Raw genomic sequence first — 17,191 nt, forward strand, 5'->3', positions numbered from 1 at the left:
ATTAGGAATATAGAAATTTGTTAATTTAAAAATAATTTTTATAGTTTTATCATAAACAATATTAACTTTATTATACTTTTTCTAAAATTTAAACAGTATTACATTTTTTTAAATAGTATAAATAATTTCACATCTTAATAAGACTGATAATTCTATTTATTTTATTATAATCCTTTGTAATTAGTATAGTAACTTATAAATTATATAAATTTTTAAAAAATATTCTCAAACCCAATTGCTTACGTAAAAATTCAAAAAAAAAGTATATTTGAATTTAAATTTAAAATTATAAACATAATACTTTAATTAAAAATTATAATTAGATTTTTTTTTAAATAAGTACACAATTAAAATTAATAACTAACTTAATTGTATCAACAATAATTCAAAGAAAAAATTTATAACTTTATGACATTAAATATTAAATTAAAAATTATCAGAATATCAAGGGTGAGAATCAAATTAAAAATAAAATCACAAGTAATAACCAAATAACTTCAATTTATATTTAAAAAAATTCTAAATTCCAAACATAAAAATCGAAAAGAACCAAAAGAAAAATAATAACTCAAGAAAAGACAATGTTTCCACCAAAACAAACATGTGTTTGGCATTATTCTATTAGATAGACTCTAAAAGAGATTCCAAAACATGTGGTACTTTAAATTGTGGTGCTTTACATCTCTCAGAACTTATCCTTTTATAGTTGCATCGTAACTAAATTTTTTAAAATTTGGTTGACTTTAATTTAAAATTTAAAAAACAACAAACTAAGTTAAACAACCCAAATTTAAAATTTAAAAATAACAACTTAAATAAATAATAATTTAAAAATTCTAAACTAACGTAAATATTTATTTATTGTAATATTAGTATGTAACAACCGAAGAATAATTAACGTAAATTTTTTTAAAACTCTAAATTTCTTTAAAAGAATTTATGTAGCTACAATTTAAAAAAAATCAACAAAATTTTAAAAAATTATGTTAAAAAGAATTAACAGATTTTAAAAAATAGTGTTAAAATATAAAAAATAACAATCTAAATAAAATTTATAAAATAACAACTTAAATAAAATAATTTAAAATTTAAAAAATAACAACATAAGTAAAATAATCCAAACAAATAAAACAATTTAAAATTTTAAAAATAACAACCTAAGTAAAACAACCCAAACTTAAAATTTGAAAATAACAACCTGAGCAAATAATAATTTATAATTTATAAATATAAATCTAAAAATTTCTAGTAACGACACGTAAGCAAATAAACTCCCAGACTCAACGTATGAGTGCCACGTCAGCAAATGAGCTCCCCATTTGTATTACTATAAAGATAAAGATAAAGATAAAGATAAAGATAAAGATTTAAGAACATTTTGAAGTATCCACGTCCAATATTTCTGTTTTAGTTGTAAATTTCTCTGCATGTTTTCTCTGTGACATAGAGATATTAAAAACATTTTTTTTAATATATTTTTTAAAAATTAAAATTTAACATATATAATCAATTAAATTATATTATTTTTATTAAAATTAGACTGAATAAATTATTTTAATCAAAAAATTAATAAATTAAATTTTAAATTAATATAAATTAATAATTTTTTTTTATAAAAAATGACTACAATATTTTTATTATAAAAAATAACTAAAATATTTTTATTATATATATATATATTAATTTTAAAAATTATAAATTTTAATTTTATGACAACAGAAAAAAATAGATAAAATTTAAAATTTTTAAAATTAATATATATAATAAAAATAATTTAATCATTTTTAATAATAAAAATATTATAATTATTTTTTATAAAAAATAATATTAATTTAGATCGATTTAAAATTTAATTTATTATTTTTTGATCAAATTAATTGTTTAACTTAATTTTAATAAAAATAAAATAATTTAATAGATTATATTTATTAAATTTTAATTATTTAAAATAAAAAAACATTTTATACGTTTTTATAGTAACGAACACTCCTTTCTTATCAAAAAGTTTCCTGAGGCTCCGCCCTTGCCATGGGCCATGGTATTAAAACAGGGAATAAGTCCATATAATGCATCTGCGCTACTCTGCTTCTTTGGACTCCCATGTGAAATTTTAAATCATCATAGCCCAACTGAAAAAACAACAAGGCCCATATCTCAATGACCAATGTAAAAATATAACTGGCTTTGCATTTTTTGCAATACAAATAATAATTTAATAATTTTACCCCAAAAGAATAACTTAAGAACATTTTGAAATATTTATCTCTTAGTTTTTATACAAATTTAAGTAATTAACCATTATAAATAAATTTTAATTTAATCTAATATATTATTATCTGATTAAATTCATTTCTAATGTTATTTATGCAAAATATATACTATGTCGATGTAATATACGTCATCAAATATTTATAAAAAAAATTATTTATACCTAAAATACGTAAAAAAAAAACAATAATTCTCTAATTATTAATTAATTAATTCTTAATTTAACCATTTATCGTCACATCATTTGCAACGGCAAGTCCGCACAACAACATTACCTACCGGTCATACCCATCATTATTTTTATTTCTTTCAATTTTTAATTAAAATTTCGGCAATTTTATTTCAAAGGAAAAAAAAAAAAGGAGAGAAATTTCTCAGGAATATTACCAAAAAGCAAAAACCCTCTTTGTGTTTTGAGCTTTTCGAACACGAGCCTTGATCTACGCCCATGGCTACCACCAATGGTTCTTCTCCGGTAACTTCTATTCTTCTTCTCCTTCTTCCAATCCCTTTCCCTTTCTATATCCCTATTCTTCTATGTTTCAAAATTGGTTCTTGTTTGTGTTACTGAGCTGAATTTCAATGCCACAGCGAGCTGCTGAAAACACAGAGAACAGCTTAGAGAAGATCAAGCGTCAACTTGCTTCAGGTTCTGGCAGAAACTTGTTGCAGGGTCCTCTTCTCAAGCGATCTGAAACCGTAAGCTGAAATTGCTTCCTCCTTTTTCATATTTTCCGTACTTTGTTTGCTGTCTCTCAATTTTGATCACCAATTGTTTGTTAAAATTTCTGTTTGGTAATTTCATGTTATGATCCTTTTCATTGGTACCCATTTATTTAATAATAGTTATTTTTCTCAATTCTAGTTTAAAGTTCCAATTTTTCCTGGGATACATAGGTGATTAACCTTTTCATGTGTCTTTTAGAGTTTGATTATGTGATTCATTGAGTTCCATGATTGATATTTTCAGAAAATATACATGCTGTTTTACTTAGGATGCTTAAGTACTGCATATTGAATCGATATTTGCTGTGTTTGCAGCTGAGAAAATGGAACGAGCGTTGGGTAATCTTGGATCCAACAACTGGGAGAATGGAATACAAGTATGTGTATTATGATATATGTACTTTTCTTTGTCAGGCTAAAAAAAACTACGGGTAGTAATGTTCTACACTGTTTTGCTTGGATTTTAGGTTAAGAAGAAATGAGCCAACTGTTAAGGGAACAATTATATTTGACGCCAATAGCACAATTACTGTATCTCCTGTGAATTTCCAGTAAGATTATTGTCTTTAAGATTGGCCTGTGTTTAATAATTTCTTTTTTATGAAATTCTTCTGGACTAAGTTTGTTTGTGATGCTCCCTGACAATGTATTCATTTGTTTGTGTTTCAGTGGGCTACCAAAGTATGATGGGTGCTGCTTTTGTATCCTTTTTTTCCCAATTTTTTTCATCACTTTTATTAGCACTTAAGAATCATATATGCTAACAAACGAACCAAAAATCGCCCTACTTGTTACCTCTTTAACTGTCTCCAAAAGATATTGGGACACCACAAAAAAAGGATTACTTCCTCTGTGCAGAGACTCCTGGTGCAGCTAGAGCATGGGTGTCGACTTTACAGTAAGTTTAATCATTACACGCCCGCACCCCCCCCCCCCCCCCGCGTCTTTTTTCCTCATCTCTTTGGGCGTCCAAGTTGAGTAGAGTATGATCTTATTAATATTATATTGGTGTGCAATATGTTTCTGTCTATGGTTAAGTTCTTTTTTGTTGGTACAATATCTTCTGATCTATTTCATTATCTGACATCAGGGCAACACAGTTAGTTCTAAAAGCGCATAAAGAAGCTGTGAATTCCTTAAGTGGGAGTGGTTCTACAAAATTAGGAACTGTTGCAACAGTTGTTGCTGCAGCAAATTCAACGGCCTTGGAATGTTCTAAAGAAATTGAAGCAGCAATGCAGATTTCTCTCAGAAATGCTCTAGGAATGATGACAACAAAGCCTACCGATGGTCCTATGGATGATTTAACAATCATGAAGGTACAATTTAATCCTGGTTCATTTCATCTTTCTAGGCTCCACTCCATAATTAAACTTTGTAAAGTTACATGTACAAGTGACTATATACTATGTATTTTATCTTGTTTATATCTCACAAACGTACAAAAGAATTCCATAAACCCTGCTAGCTATGCTTTTAGGTTTCTCTCCGATTTTTTCATTGTTTTCTTTTGGTTTGGAGGACACTTTTCATAGCTTTTGATTCATTAAATTTTATAAAGATTTGAATCCATTTTAAATTCATATATTTGTTTCTATTAGATGGTTAATCTCTATTACCCCCTTTCTTAATTTATCCAATTTCTCCCTTCATCCTGGAATAAACTTAGCTTCATCATTGATAGGGCGATTAAGAGATGGGTGAAGGATACAGTTACATTTCACAATAAAGAAAACCTTAATAAAAGGAAGAAGTTAGAACATGTCTACGGTTGTGGCAAGATAGATACTGTAGTTGATCAGGAGAAAGTATTAGACTGGTGGAAAGAAAAGAACGAAAAAAGGGTTTTTTTTTTTTTTTTTGGGGGGGGGGTGGGGGGTGGGGTTGATATGGAAGATTGATTGATTTCACGACAAACATTTGAAAGGAGTATGCATGGTGAATATAATAGAGAAGGGAAAATTTTAATTTGAAAAAGATTTTGTCTCCGTGTATTATTATCTTTTTTTTTTTATGAGCTGCTTTATTGCTTTTGATTTGGTTCTGAAGATGGTACACTACTCTATAGGAAACACTAAGAGTCAAGGATGAAGAGCTACAGAATCTGGCCCGTGACCTTCGTGCACGTGATTCAACTATAAGAGATATAGCTGATAAACTATCTGAAACTGCTGAAGCGGCAGAGGCAGCAGCATCTGCTGCTTATACTATGGATGAGCATCGGAGAATTGCTTGTGTGGAAATTGAGCGATTGAAAAAAGATTTAGAGAAGCAACAGGAGTTGTCTGCGCAGAAGGTATACCATTATGCTAGTCCATTTGAAAATTGTTCTTATCTTTTTACCCACTTCTTTTATTTGCAGCTTGAAATTTGAGTTACCGTTAGTAAATGCTTTGGAAAAGTAGCCCATAGCTTTTACTTGCAATGAAATTGTCTTAGTGATCAATTGGTCTTTAATTGTTATTATAGCTAAAGGAGTATGAGGAAAAGATTACGGGATTAAGCAAAGAAAGAGAGCAGTTAATCAAGCAGACAGAGGCAGCTATTCAGGAGGCAAATATGTGGCGTTCTGAGCTGGCCAAAGCTAGAGAGCATGACGTAATCTTAGAAGCAGCCGTAGTAAGGGCAGAAGAAAAGGTTAGAGTTGCAGAGGCAAATGCTGAAACTAGGATAAAGGAGGCTGCACAGAGAGAAGCAGCGGCAACAAAAGAGAAGCAGGAGCTCCTAGCATATGTGAACATATTAAAAGAACAACTTCAAAGGTTCATTTTTCTTTTCTTATTTCTTCCGTCGCATGAAATGCTTTTAATTAGGTTTACAAGTATGCTTTTGTTTTCTGTCCTAACCTAAAACATATATGGAGATATTACACATCAATACTCGAGAGAAACAGTGAATTGAAATGAGATTTTGGATAGTTTGTTTATTTGTTTTGTCGAGTTCAATTACTTGGATATGTATATCCAGCTATGAAATGTGCAGCTGTCATGAAAATGAAGTTGACAATGGCCAATGTAACAGGCAACACATTGATACAACTGAAGTTGAGAAGACAGAAGCATGCTCAGATACAAAGCACGTTGACCCGACAGACGAGAATGTGGATAAAGCATGCCTAAGTGTTTCCAGAGCGACTTCCATCCCCACAGAGAATGTAGTTCACATGGCAACCGATCAAGTAAATATTCGACCAGTTGAGGACAGCGAATGGAGCGATATTCAGGCAACAGAGGCAAGGGTAGCCGATGTAAGGGAAGTAGCACCAGAAACTGATGGAAGCAGCTTAGATATTCCTGTGGTTAGCCAACCAGGTGCGAATCATCATCATGAACAAGGATTAGGCTCTTTCCATCAGCCATGATGTTGTTCGCGCATGCATACACAGAAATTTTTCACCTGTAGGGAATGTAATTATATCATTTGTTGGATGAGCGTGTAAACATAATTATTGATTTTCAGTTGACTAATCTGTTATATGACCTTCCCTTAAAGTGGATACCTTTTCTGATGTAATCGGATTTGGATGTATACAAAATCTGACTTGTAAACTCTCCTAGTCCTAGATATGTACCATTTGTTCATCAACAAATAGAGCAATTTCCAAAACAGTTCAATTCAACTGTGCTTTAACAAATATTGAAGAATTGAATAATTATAAAAAGGGCCAGAAGGTGGTTTTATCCTTATGATTCCAATCTTCCCAAAATTCACCCCTTTTATGACTCATATTATCAAAATGGTCTTGCATGGTTATGAGGTAGCTTTCTGCTACAGTAAGTTAATGAACAATTGATTAGTTGTTTTAAAGGTGGCAATAGCTGCACTGTACATCATAGGAATAATTCTAGTTTTTGCAAATTCCTAAAATGACAGACAACTTGGTTTCTTTGTCATGTCTCTAAATAGCAGACAACAATGACTATGGCTTTCCACAAACTATGATCAACTATACAAATTAAGGAACATCATTTGGACTAATGGGTTCAGTCAAATCCCATATTCTTTGTGTTGAAATTTCATTTTGTATATTGCATTGTTTTCAAAACTAAAGATATTTTGACCACATTATAAAAGGGCAGTGATTTACAACTAAGATTTGGATTTTGAAATTTAAAAAGTGGTTATTAGTAAACTAAACCAGGAGTGTATTGGGTATAAATAAAACTATATCTGTATATAACTATATATTAAATTAGCAAAAGAACCAAGTGTATGTGAACAATGTCAAAACAAAACTGAAGGCCTATTTTTCATACAAACATACTCTATCAAACTTTCTCACTTCAACCCCAAGAAAAGAATTTGGGGTTAGAGTAAGATAGATATACATAATAGTAATACATGTCACTATTATTGGTAGTAATAGTAGTAGTAGTAGTGTAGTTTTAAGAAGCTAAATACCCTAATAATAATACCCTCTCAAAACATATATTTAATTACAATCATAGATAAACCTTGGAATTATTAGGGTCAGTGGCAAACTCAACCACAGATCTAAGATCATCCCAATTCTCATTTGCAAACAAGTAATCCTCCACAACATGGTGCTGGTTCCATGATGAGTATGATGATGATGACAAAGCAGTAGTAGTAATTGTTGTTGGAGCTTGTTGATGATGTATTGATGAATGGTCTAAGAAAAAGTTGTTGTTCCTTTCATCAACATGTCCAATAACAAGAGGCTTCCTTTCACATTGTTGAATCCCCATAGTGTTAGTGAAAGTCAAGAATTGCTTGCTATTGTTGTTGTCAGATTCTAAGCTGCATGATATGGAAGTTACTGAGGAATCAGTTTGGTGGTTAATGTTATTGATGGGTTTGTTCATGAGTGGTGATGTTGATGAATCTTTCAAATTTGGTGTGTACTTTTTGTATGTTGGAATCCTTTTGAATATTCTGCATAGTGTCCACACTTCCTGTAATAACCATCCAAATAAAAAACATATAAAATTTTTGTAAATATAATCTATGATCCACATGAATTCTTAATCAGATAACTAGTTTTATAAAGTTTTTATCAAGAAAAATAAATATCTATAACTTTATATGGACTATTTTGTAAAGTTTTTTGTTATTTTTCTTCAAAGGAATTGAAGAAAGTTGACTTGGTCAGAGATGAAGGGACCAAAGATGTAACAATATGAAGAATGGAACATCAAGACCTGTAAAAGTATACCAAGTTCCATTAAGTGCCAATTGACCAGACTCCATTAATAATACAAGTTTGGTGGGGTAATGCAAGAAACTCAATCCATCATTTAATGCAACCTCTTAAGATATAATCTTGACTTTGACTTTTTGCACAGGAAAAATAACCTTAATTGATAAATACAGCAAAGGAATAATAAAAGTAAAATATCTTTAAAATATTTTTAAATAGTAAATAAAAATAAAAGTAGATTTTGTACTTTATTTACATCTTATCTCTAAAATATACTGATTAATTTACTTGATTTAATCAAGGTTGATTAAGAACTAGTATAACAAAGAGAGAAATTGACTTATTAAAGAGAGACAAATAAAGCAATTAATGCGGCTTAATTATTTTTTCTCAGTCAAAATAATAAAATATATTCAGAAAAAAAAGAATTAACTTGATTATTTTTTCTCAGTCAAAATCCAGACGACTCTTCTGATTGACCAATGACCTAATTAATGTGTCATCAACCGCAAGTTTCACTTAGAATATTATTTTATAAGCATATGTGAATATTAAAATACAATTTATTAAAATAATACACATACAATACAATTATTAAAATAATACAAAACTAATTAAGTATATGCTATGAATCACGTTAGTTCAAATAAATATAATAAAATACACTTTAATTGATTAATTATTGATATAACTTAGCTGACACTATGTATTTGTATACTTATATATGCATGTGTGAATATGTAACATATTATCTCGTTAATTTATTGATAAATTGGTTGCTTAATTTATTCACTATCATGCATTCTCCTAAATACATGGGTCTAAATAACGTGGTTCTGACTTTTGAATAGAGACAACATTGATATTTATGGTCATGGTGAGTATGAACAAGATTTCTAGCAAAGAACCTCAGCATCTGTTGTAATAATCATTTATTTTGAATATATTCCCTCTAGAATTTGTCTTTATTCTTCTACTTCTAGATGGTCTAGTTTCCATTCTTATTTAAATAATATAATCCTCACCACATTTTTCAAACAACACAAAAGAATTTTAATCCCTAAAGAGACACCATCTCTAATTAAAATAATATATATAGTATATGCAAATAAAAAATAGTAATAAATTAAACCACCTATTAGTAGTTAAATTCTTGAAAAAAAAAACTAAATAAACTTGTGATACTCAAAAATGTATTTCATTTGACAAAAATTAGGAAAATATTGAGAGAACTTGTCAAATGAAATATATATATTTCAAGTAACACATAGACTTATTTAATTTATTTTTTTTTTTTATCTAGAAGCTAGTTACTTAAATTGTCAAAGTTTAAAGTTTGAAAGGCAAAATTAGTGATGTAGCCAAAAGAAAAAAATGGTATAATAATTGACTTACAGCTTCATGAAGATCCTTGGTAGCATTATTAGCTTCTTGATTATTGCTTAATAATTTTGCTCCATTATTATTATTGGGTGGGAGGCGAAACTCATGCATCATCCAATCAGTTTTGGTGCCTTTTCCAGCACTTCCCCGGTAATAAACCAATGATTTCTTCAGTCCAATGCATTCATGATGATCACCATGCTCCTTACTATTATTATTATTATTATTATTATAATTAGCACTGTATATAGGTTTATCAATCCCTGTGGCTTTCCAAAACCCTGATCCTGTAACCCTATTAGGCCTTATGCTGTTCCTGTACTTTCTCCCTCTTATGCAAAAGAAATACCATTCCTTCTCCCCCATTGATGAACCAACTTCTTCATATATTAACAATAAATTCGTTAATTAATTATTATATAAACAAAATTATACAATAACGTAGAAAATAAAATCAAAATTGCACCTATATAACATACATGAGGTTCATATATACTTGTACAAATAATTTTTTATGCATGTAATAAGATAAGGTAATTAATTATGTAGCGATAAGTATTCAACTTCCTAAAAACCGTCGCAAATTCTTAAAAAAAAACTGTCGCTATTTGGCGTGTCTCTTGTAATGATAAGTATTCAACTGTAAATTTTTTTATCGTAAAAGTGTTACGAAAATTACTTCTGATAAAAAAAAAAGTATATGAATACTTATAATCAAACCGAAGAAATTGATCATCTACTATGCATAAACTCTAAAACATGCATGTGACAATTAATTAGAAGAAGAATTGAATATCTTACTTGGAAGATCCCATGGATCATATTTGTAGATATCAACATGTTTGATAAGTTCAATCTTAAGAGTCTTCTTCTCAACCTTCCTCCGAAGATAAAACCCAACAAGCTCTTCATCTGTTGGGTGGAATCTAAACCCAGGAAGCACAACTTCTTTCTCCTCTTTCATCATCTCATCATCATCATCTTCATCATGTTGATATTCATGTTCATGTTCTTCGGAGTAGTCGTTGTTCATGTACAACTTAGCCACATCCATGACTCTAAAAACACTTAAAGTCTCAAGTGAAACAACACATACATGTGAAAACTATTCTCTATGCTTTCTCTATATTTATATTAACATATTATTATTATCATATGATATTTTCATTTCTTCTTATAGTGTGTAAATGTATTGAATATTTAGGTGATGAAGTCAAGTCAAACATTTCCATTTCTTGGGGTCCCCATCATGGCCTTGATTAAAAGAGAGTTCTATAGCTTACAATAGATTTTGACCTAATGTTACATATATCGATTTTTCTTAAGGGGGGTCTCATCAAGCCACCAAAGGTTAATTAATTAATTAATAATAATTGAAGTTGAAAAGAGACCACTATAGTTATTTCCAGTGGCGGTTTTTTCTTTACTAATTAGCGATTTTGAGTTAAAAGTTTTCGATATATATATAATTTTGATGCTGTGTAACACAGTCATACAATTACATTCATTTTTTTTGCACGATCAATATAAAAAATAATTATTTTTATTGATGTGGTATTAGTAATTAAATACAAATATAAAATTATTTTATACTGATATTACATTAAAATTAAATATATATAATTTTGATATATTGTAAGTATAAAATAGTTTTATATGATTTAATTACATAATAATATATCAATAAAAATAACTATTTTTTATTTAAAAAAAATAATTGTAATTGAACGATTATGTAAAATTTTAGTATGTACAACAAAACTAAACTCCTATATATATAACCCTAGTATAAAAATATACATATATAGTTTAAGTTCTGACAAATATTATTATTATTATTATTATTATTATTATTATTATTATTATTATTATTATTATTATTATTATTATAATAATAAAATAATAAGAACGAAGAAAAAATTAATGTAAGATGAAAATCCAATTGACTAGAATTTGTAAAACATGGCTAGCTTTTAGTGCAACAACAAATAAAACAAAGTCTAGAGAGTGGGCAAAACTTTGACTATTAAAAATCTGGATGGTGTGGGACATAGAGTACATTCATAAATAACCACGTAAGGAAAAAGTCAAAGAAAAGATCCAAAATAAATAAATTTTGAAGAAGATGTATATTAAAATGTATTTCATCCGTTTAACCAAAAAAGTAAAAATTGTATTCATCCAAAATATAATATCTATCTATATATGTATATATACCGTTGGTTTTATTATTGACTAGGTTCATCACTGTATTTTGTTGGGCAGCCTTAATTGACATTTATATCTCTTCATTGCACCTCGAACTTTTTTAAACTTTAATGTATTAAAAGTGTAAAAACTTATTACTACTTTAATTTTTTCAATTAATATCCTCTGGACACTCTTTAACTAATTCCAAAAATAAATCCTTCAATTAACAATTATAGTTTTTGAACTAATACTAAATATTTATTTTGAGTCATATTATATGAACATACAACAATAATACATTTTGATAGTCGATATACATGCATGTGGTTAACGCAGAGAAAATCGAAATTTTATATAAAATTAAAAAAATAAATTAAGAAGTATAATGTAAAATTTTAATAATATTTAAATTATAAAATCGTCAAATTTAGTATAAATTTTATAAAATTAATAAAGTCATTTAAAATCGTAATATTAAAAAATTTAAAAAATTAAATTGAAATTTTAATTACTATGCATGTAGTAGCTAACATGAGAAAAAAGTAAAGAAATTAAATAAATAATATTCGGTTTGGTAAAAATTTTATTTTTTACGAGGTAGCACAATTTTTTTTTAAAGAAAAATTGTTTTTGTGGTCAATTGATGATTAGGAGAAACTTATATATATAAAACTAAAACCATTGATAATATAATATGGATTCAATTAGAGAATCAATTTCTTTTTTATGAAATAGGTTATTTCAACTAATAAGGGAAGATAAAGATCGGTGTCTGCGCCATATGAAAAACACTATCTATATATTCAATTGGCATGCATGTCATGACATATCAAAATCAATCCACAACTAGCAAGAGTGACGACATTCTTTTCATATTTTCCTGTACCTATTAATTCTACTTTGAAATCTCTCTTCCACCAAAGTTTTAATTTGTTTAGATGATAAGCAACCTATCTTTTTCTTTTATGGTGGTCACTATTGATAATCTATTTTATTTATATAGGATGTGAGGAGATCACAATCTCATCAAGAAAATAAATTAAAAAAATGTTGGAAATTGATTAAAAAATTTAATATGATTGGCGGAGGGACAAAATCTCCAAAAATAAAGATTATTTGTAATTTTCGAAAATTCAAGAGACAAAATAAAATTGTCGAAAACATTTTCAAAATTAACAATTCCGTAAGGACGAATTCAATTTTTTATTTTTTGAAAAATAGAATTTGTTGGGAAAGATTCATTTTTCTTTTAAATAGAAAACACGGAAGATGAATTTTAAAAACGTTACGTTAGAAAAATATGGTCATAGGAAAAATCATCCGTGATAAGTTTTCATCTATATGCACTAGATACGAAAAAGTAATAAAATTATACCATTTTTTTGTAATACACCTAAATATTACCATATGCAAAATATATTTAATTTCTTGTACAAACGGAAACAATTTCTATACTATCTACAAGTCATTCATCAAATAATAAAGGAATGTCTAGTTTAATGAGTTGATATTTAAAATAGTTTTTGAAATTTGATCTCTAATTTGATTTAAATTAACCCTTGAATTTTTAATTGACCTAAATTGTACCATAAAATTTTAATGCGTGCCTCAAATTGACCCTTTCGTCTATTTTCGTCACCGAAAAAATAACATGGCAAGTTTAGTTGATACCTAACAGTGACACAAGAAAAACAACGTCGTTTTTTAAAACTCCAATGTCCTGTTCCTTCATCATTGAAGGGGTGTCAAATTTCCATGGCGTCAAATCCAAACAAACTAAATAGAAGCTCCTGTAACATCCTTCCACCACTACCGTATTTGTAATCATTGTCATCTCTTTCTTGGTCGTACAACCTTGGCCACTGCACCAATGTGCACCGTTCGTCGCCCCTTCATTCTCCTCCTCCTCTTTATACTGTATCTTTCTGTTTTTTTTCTTATCTATTTTGTTTTGGCCGGAATAATCAACCTCTGAATCACCCACTTTAATCACATGAAAAGCTTCCGGAATAATGGGGGAGGGGGCAGTGGTTCTAGCGTCGACGACTTTGAAAACATGGAGGGGACTCCCGATAAAGGAAGAGGGTGAGATGAGGTTGTAGTGTTGCATTGGAACCTTATCCCCCATTCTGTATTTTCTTTTTCAACAATAATAATAATAATGATAATTAAGAATCAGTTTGAAGTGAAATAGAGGAAGTAGAAGAAGTTGTGGTTATGGTTGTTGTGCTCATGCGTGTGTAGATGAAGGTGATAATGATTACTTGATCACTGAAATTGGGTTGGAGAAAAGTCATGGAGAAAAGGAGAGAGTGTGAGTGATAGATTTAACGACTATACGGAGGGAGAATGAACAAAAAAAAAGAGATGAGTCTAAAGTTGAGAATGAGACCATACTTGAGGTTTCTGAAGCTCGAAGCAATACCCAAGCCATGGCTACTTGAGGAGAAGGAAGAAGAAGAGGGAGAGTAAAATGACGTCGTTTTGGAACAAATAGCAAAACGACGTTGTTTAATTGTGCCATATCAGCTTTCCGATGATGAAAATGGACGGAAGGGCCAATTTGAGGCACCCGTTAAAATTTCAGAGTACAATTTAGGTTAATTAAAAATTTAAGGACTAAATTGAATCGAGAGTCAAATTTAAGAGGTCATTTTGAGTATTAACTCCTCGTTTAATCCCTTAATTTCAATCGTGATTCAATTATATTTCTAAAAATGACCAAATAAATTTTTAACGTTGTAAAATGTGGTTTTTCGTTGGTTCTTCATTGAACTGATGCTAGTGAGATATTGATGTAGTAAGTTGTTAATTAACTGCCACATTGGCTGCCAATTGAACAAGAATAAAACGACGTCGTTCATAACAGTTAGATGTTTATGATGCAGAACAGCATCGTTTGACTTTTTCCTCCTCAAATTAAACAATTGAAATTGTCCCCCTCCCATTATTCAAAGTTTCCCACCAAAAAAACTCAAAGAAGTTCTTCTCTTCCATGTCGTTGTTAGTGTTTCAAGTGTGAGGAGTGTTGAAATTAGTCCCACATCAAAAAAATTAAGGAAGAGTGAGGAGTTTATAAGATGAAAGATCCATTAACTTGACACCTTAAGGTTTTGAGTTGGATGTGGTGTCTTCTCATCTTATGTTCTCTCACTTGATTTCTCCCCAAAATCTCACCGGTGATCGAGATCTCCCCACGGTTGGCCCCAACAGTTCCTTCGTGTCCCACAAGAAAGCAGGTGTTAGGTAGGTGTCGCTGGTGCTTGTCCGTTGCATGCCGTTTATCTGTTTAGTGAGTTGTTTCATCAACAAAGCATCAACAATGCACATTGTTGACGTGACAGGTAAGAATTTTTATTTGTCGTTTCTTGCTTGTGCTATATTGATGGAATGGAGGTTGGATGAGTAATAAGTTAGCTTGCGGTCTTTATTCATATATTTGCTTTTTATTGCAATATTTGTATCAGATGCAATTTGTTAGGGTTTAAGGTTACTCTTTTGAAGCATGTTATGATGAGTACAACTTTGTTTAAAATTTTATTAACATCAAATTGGTGTAGTTCTGCGTGTATCATGGTTATTTAATGAGTGAAATTTTTAGATTGCAAAATTTTTATATTTTTTGAAAAATCATAGTATAATCAGTGAATATTGACGGTTCTGTTTTAGATTTTTGTATTCTTTTAGGCTCGTTTTTCACTATAAGAAAAAGTTTGAGGCACTTGTTGATGATAGGGTTATCTACACAAGTAACTTGACCGATGAATAAATTCATGTAGATGAAGATTACATCAATGTGTATGCTATTACTGGTTACTATAAAGAGTTGGGATATGACAAACCTAATGCGACATGATTTTTGAACCCAAATGAAGGGTTGGGTTTTGGTTTGAGAAGGTTGGCATTTGACCAAGATTTAAGGAACATGATCAGAAACTGTCATGCCAACAATAATGTCATTCACATTTATTTTGAGGATGGTCAGTCTCAGCCTAAGTATATAAACATTATGCATGGAATTGTCTGAAGATAACGAACATAGTGGAAAAGATAACAGTAAACCAGATAATATGAGTTAGAGATGCAAATACTATTTGAAGGTTGTGGTAGGCTTAGAGAAGGGGGGTTGAATCTATGCCTTCCTTTTAATTTGCTGTTTTGACCCTTTTTAAGCAAAGCTTTGAATCTGATTCTGTTTGAACTCAGCAGCGGAAATTTATGAGACAATTTATTTTTGTCTCATGAAAAACAGAAAACAGAACATGACAGAGAAGAAGAAGCTAACACCAGCATATATCCTGGTTCGGTTGCTTTGTGCTATGCAACCTACATCCAGTCTTCTCCACAAATATGGAGGAATTTCACTATAGTTAACAGTATTACATACACCAATTTCACACTCAAGTTCTAGCCTAACTTGACATTGGCTATGCTAACACCTAACTATCTTCTCTTAGTGCTAACCCAACTAAGAAAGGGAAACCAAACAAGTGCAAGATACAAGACAATTAACCAACCTAAAGAAATCTGAAAACAACTCTAGGCTTTTCTCTCAAGTGTATCTCTCAACTATTTCACTCATGGCTTTTTCTTAAGCTTTCTCACTTTGCCTTTTCTCTCAAGAAATTACAGAAAGATAAGCTTAGAAAAGTACATTACAATCAGAAAAACATGAAGGAGATTGACTTCAACAACAGCCTCTGTGCTATGCGAAAAACCAGATTAGCAAGCCTCTGATTCAGTTCTTCATACTGGCGGAATGCACCTTTGAGTAGGTTACACTGTCCAGTTAGTTGAACTTCTTCAAAGAGCTCTCTCAGAACAAACACCTCAGGTTTACTGGTTTTCTCTCCTTACCTTGAATGAACAGCAAGCTCTTCTTTTATCTCCTTGCATGTTCCTTGGTTCTTCCTCCAAGGTCAACATCTTGAGCCTTGAGCTTCACCAACCACAGATTCACTTTTTCTTTTCAATCATCAAATTGGAACCTTTCCTTCTGATTTTTCCAACTTGACCGAAAGCCATGAATATGTAACTGAACTTGTTTTCCAATGGTCAACCAAATCTGAATCCTTGAATACCAACTTGGTCCCCAAGTCTTGATTAAGACCGTAGATACACAGCAGAATAGGGCAGAGTGCAACTTTCCCTTCACAGCCATTTTCGGATAGAGCAGAGAGTAGGGAAGAAAGGATGAAGATCTGATTCATGCAAGATGATATGGTTTACCTTTCTTAAGCTTGATTTAGCTTGGGATTTCTGTTTTAGCTTCTGTGCTTCAAGCTTCAACTCTCTCTCTCTTGCTTCTTTGGTTAATGGCTTATGGAAGAAGCTTTTCTTCTCTTTCTCTTTCTTGCTTTTTCTGAAATCTTGATGTGACTTGATTAGAAGGAAGAAGAACGTTGCTTTTAGTTAAGCAGGAGAGAGGGAATTTCAATTCTGAAACCAGTTCGGGCTTGGATC

The 17,191-nt window shown here is 30.1% G+C and overlaps 2 protein-coding genes across 3 annotated transcripts; one reads left to right on the forward strand and one right to left on the reverse strand.

The window, feature by feature from the left end:
* The first annotated feature begins 2,517 nt into the window (after positions 1 to 2,517).
* Positions 2,518 to 6,600, forward strand: LOC112702061 (uncharacterized). Its single transcript, XM_025752937.3, has 10 exons — positions 2,518 to 2,743; positions 2,860 to 2,967; positions 3,310 to 3,371; positions 3,462 to 3,545; positions 3,664 to 3,695; positions 3,811 to 3,892; positions 4,085 to 4,313; positions 5,063 to 5,290; positions 5,464 to 5,756; positions 6,016 to 6,600. Exons 1-10 carry the CDS (start codon positions 2,717 to 2,719, stop codon positions 6,353 to 6,355), a joined length of 1,485 nt encoding a protein of 494 aa, XP_025608722.1. The 5' UTR covers positions 2,518 to 2,716; the 3' UTR covers positions 6,356 to 6,600.
* A 549-nt stretch (positions 6,601 to 7,149) lies between these two features.
* On the reverse strand, positions 7,150 to 10,685 carry LOC112702062 (uncharacterized). Of its 2 annotated transcripts, none has more exons than XM_025752939.2 (3): positions 10,340 to 10,685; positions 9,551 to 9,915; positions 7,150 to 7,910 (listed from the first exon to the last, which is right to left on the reverse strand). In XM_025752939.2, the coding sequence occupies exons 1-3, from the start codon at positions 10,590 to 10,592 to the stop codon at positions 7,437 to 7,439; spliced, it is 1,092 nt and encodes a 363-aa protein (XP_025608724.1). In that variant the 5' UTR covers positions 10,593 to 10,685; the 3' UTR covers positions 7,150 to 7,436. The 2 variants fall into 2 exon arrangements, with proteins under 2 accessions (XP_025608724.1, XP_025608723.1); XM_025752938.2 differs by having other exon boundaries at positions 9,551 to 9,918.
* Positions 10,686 to 17,191: the final 6,506 nt, after the last annotated feature.

The sequence above is a fragment of the Arachis hypogaea genome, chromosome 7, assembly GCF_003086295.3.
Source record: "Arachis hypogaea cultivar Tifrunner chromosome 7, arahy.Tifrunner.gnm2.J5K5, whole genome shotgun sequence".
Classification (NCBI taxonomy): Eukaryota; Viridiplantae; Streptophyta; class Magnoliopsida; order Fabales; family Fabaceae; genus Arachis; species Arachis hypogaea.

Bases quoted from the DNA above. Each gene is read 5' to 3' on its own strand.
- LOC112702061 (XM_025752937.3), top strand. From the start codon at position 2,717: ATGGCTACCACCAATGGTTCTTCTCCG. The intron at 3,696-3,810 runs GTATCCTTTTTT...TGTCTCCAAAAG, and splicing joins GTATGATGGGTGCTGCTTTT to ATATTGGGACACCACAAAAA. The intron at 5,757-6,015 runs GTTCATTTTTCT...CCAATGTAACAG, and splicing joins TTAAAAGAACAACTTCAAAG to GCAACACATTGATACAACTG.
- LOC112702062 (XM_025752938.2), bottom strand. From the start codon at position 10,592: ATGGATGTGGCTAAGTTGTACATGAACAACGACTACTCCGAAGAACAT. The intron at 9,919-10,339 runs GTAAGATATTCA...TAATATATGAAG, and splicing joins TGATCCATGGGATCTTCCAA to AAGTTGGTTCATCAATGGGG. The intron at 7,911-9,550 runs GTAAGTCAATTA...TGGTTATTACAG, and splicing joins CCAAGGATCTTCATGAAGCT to GAAGTGTGGACACTATGCAG.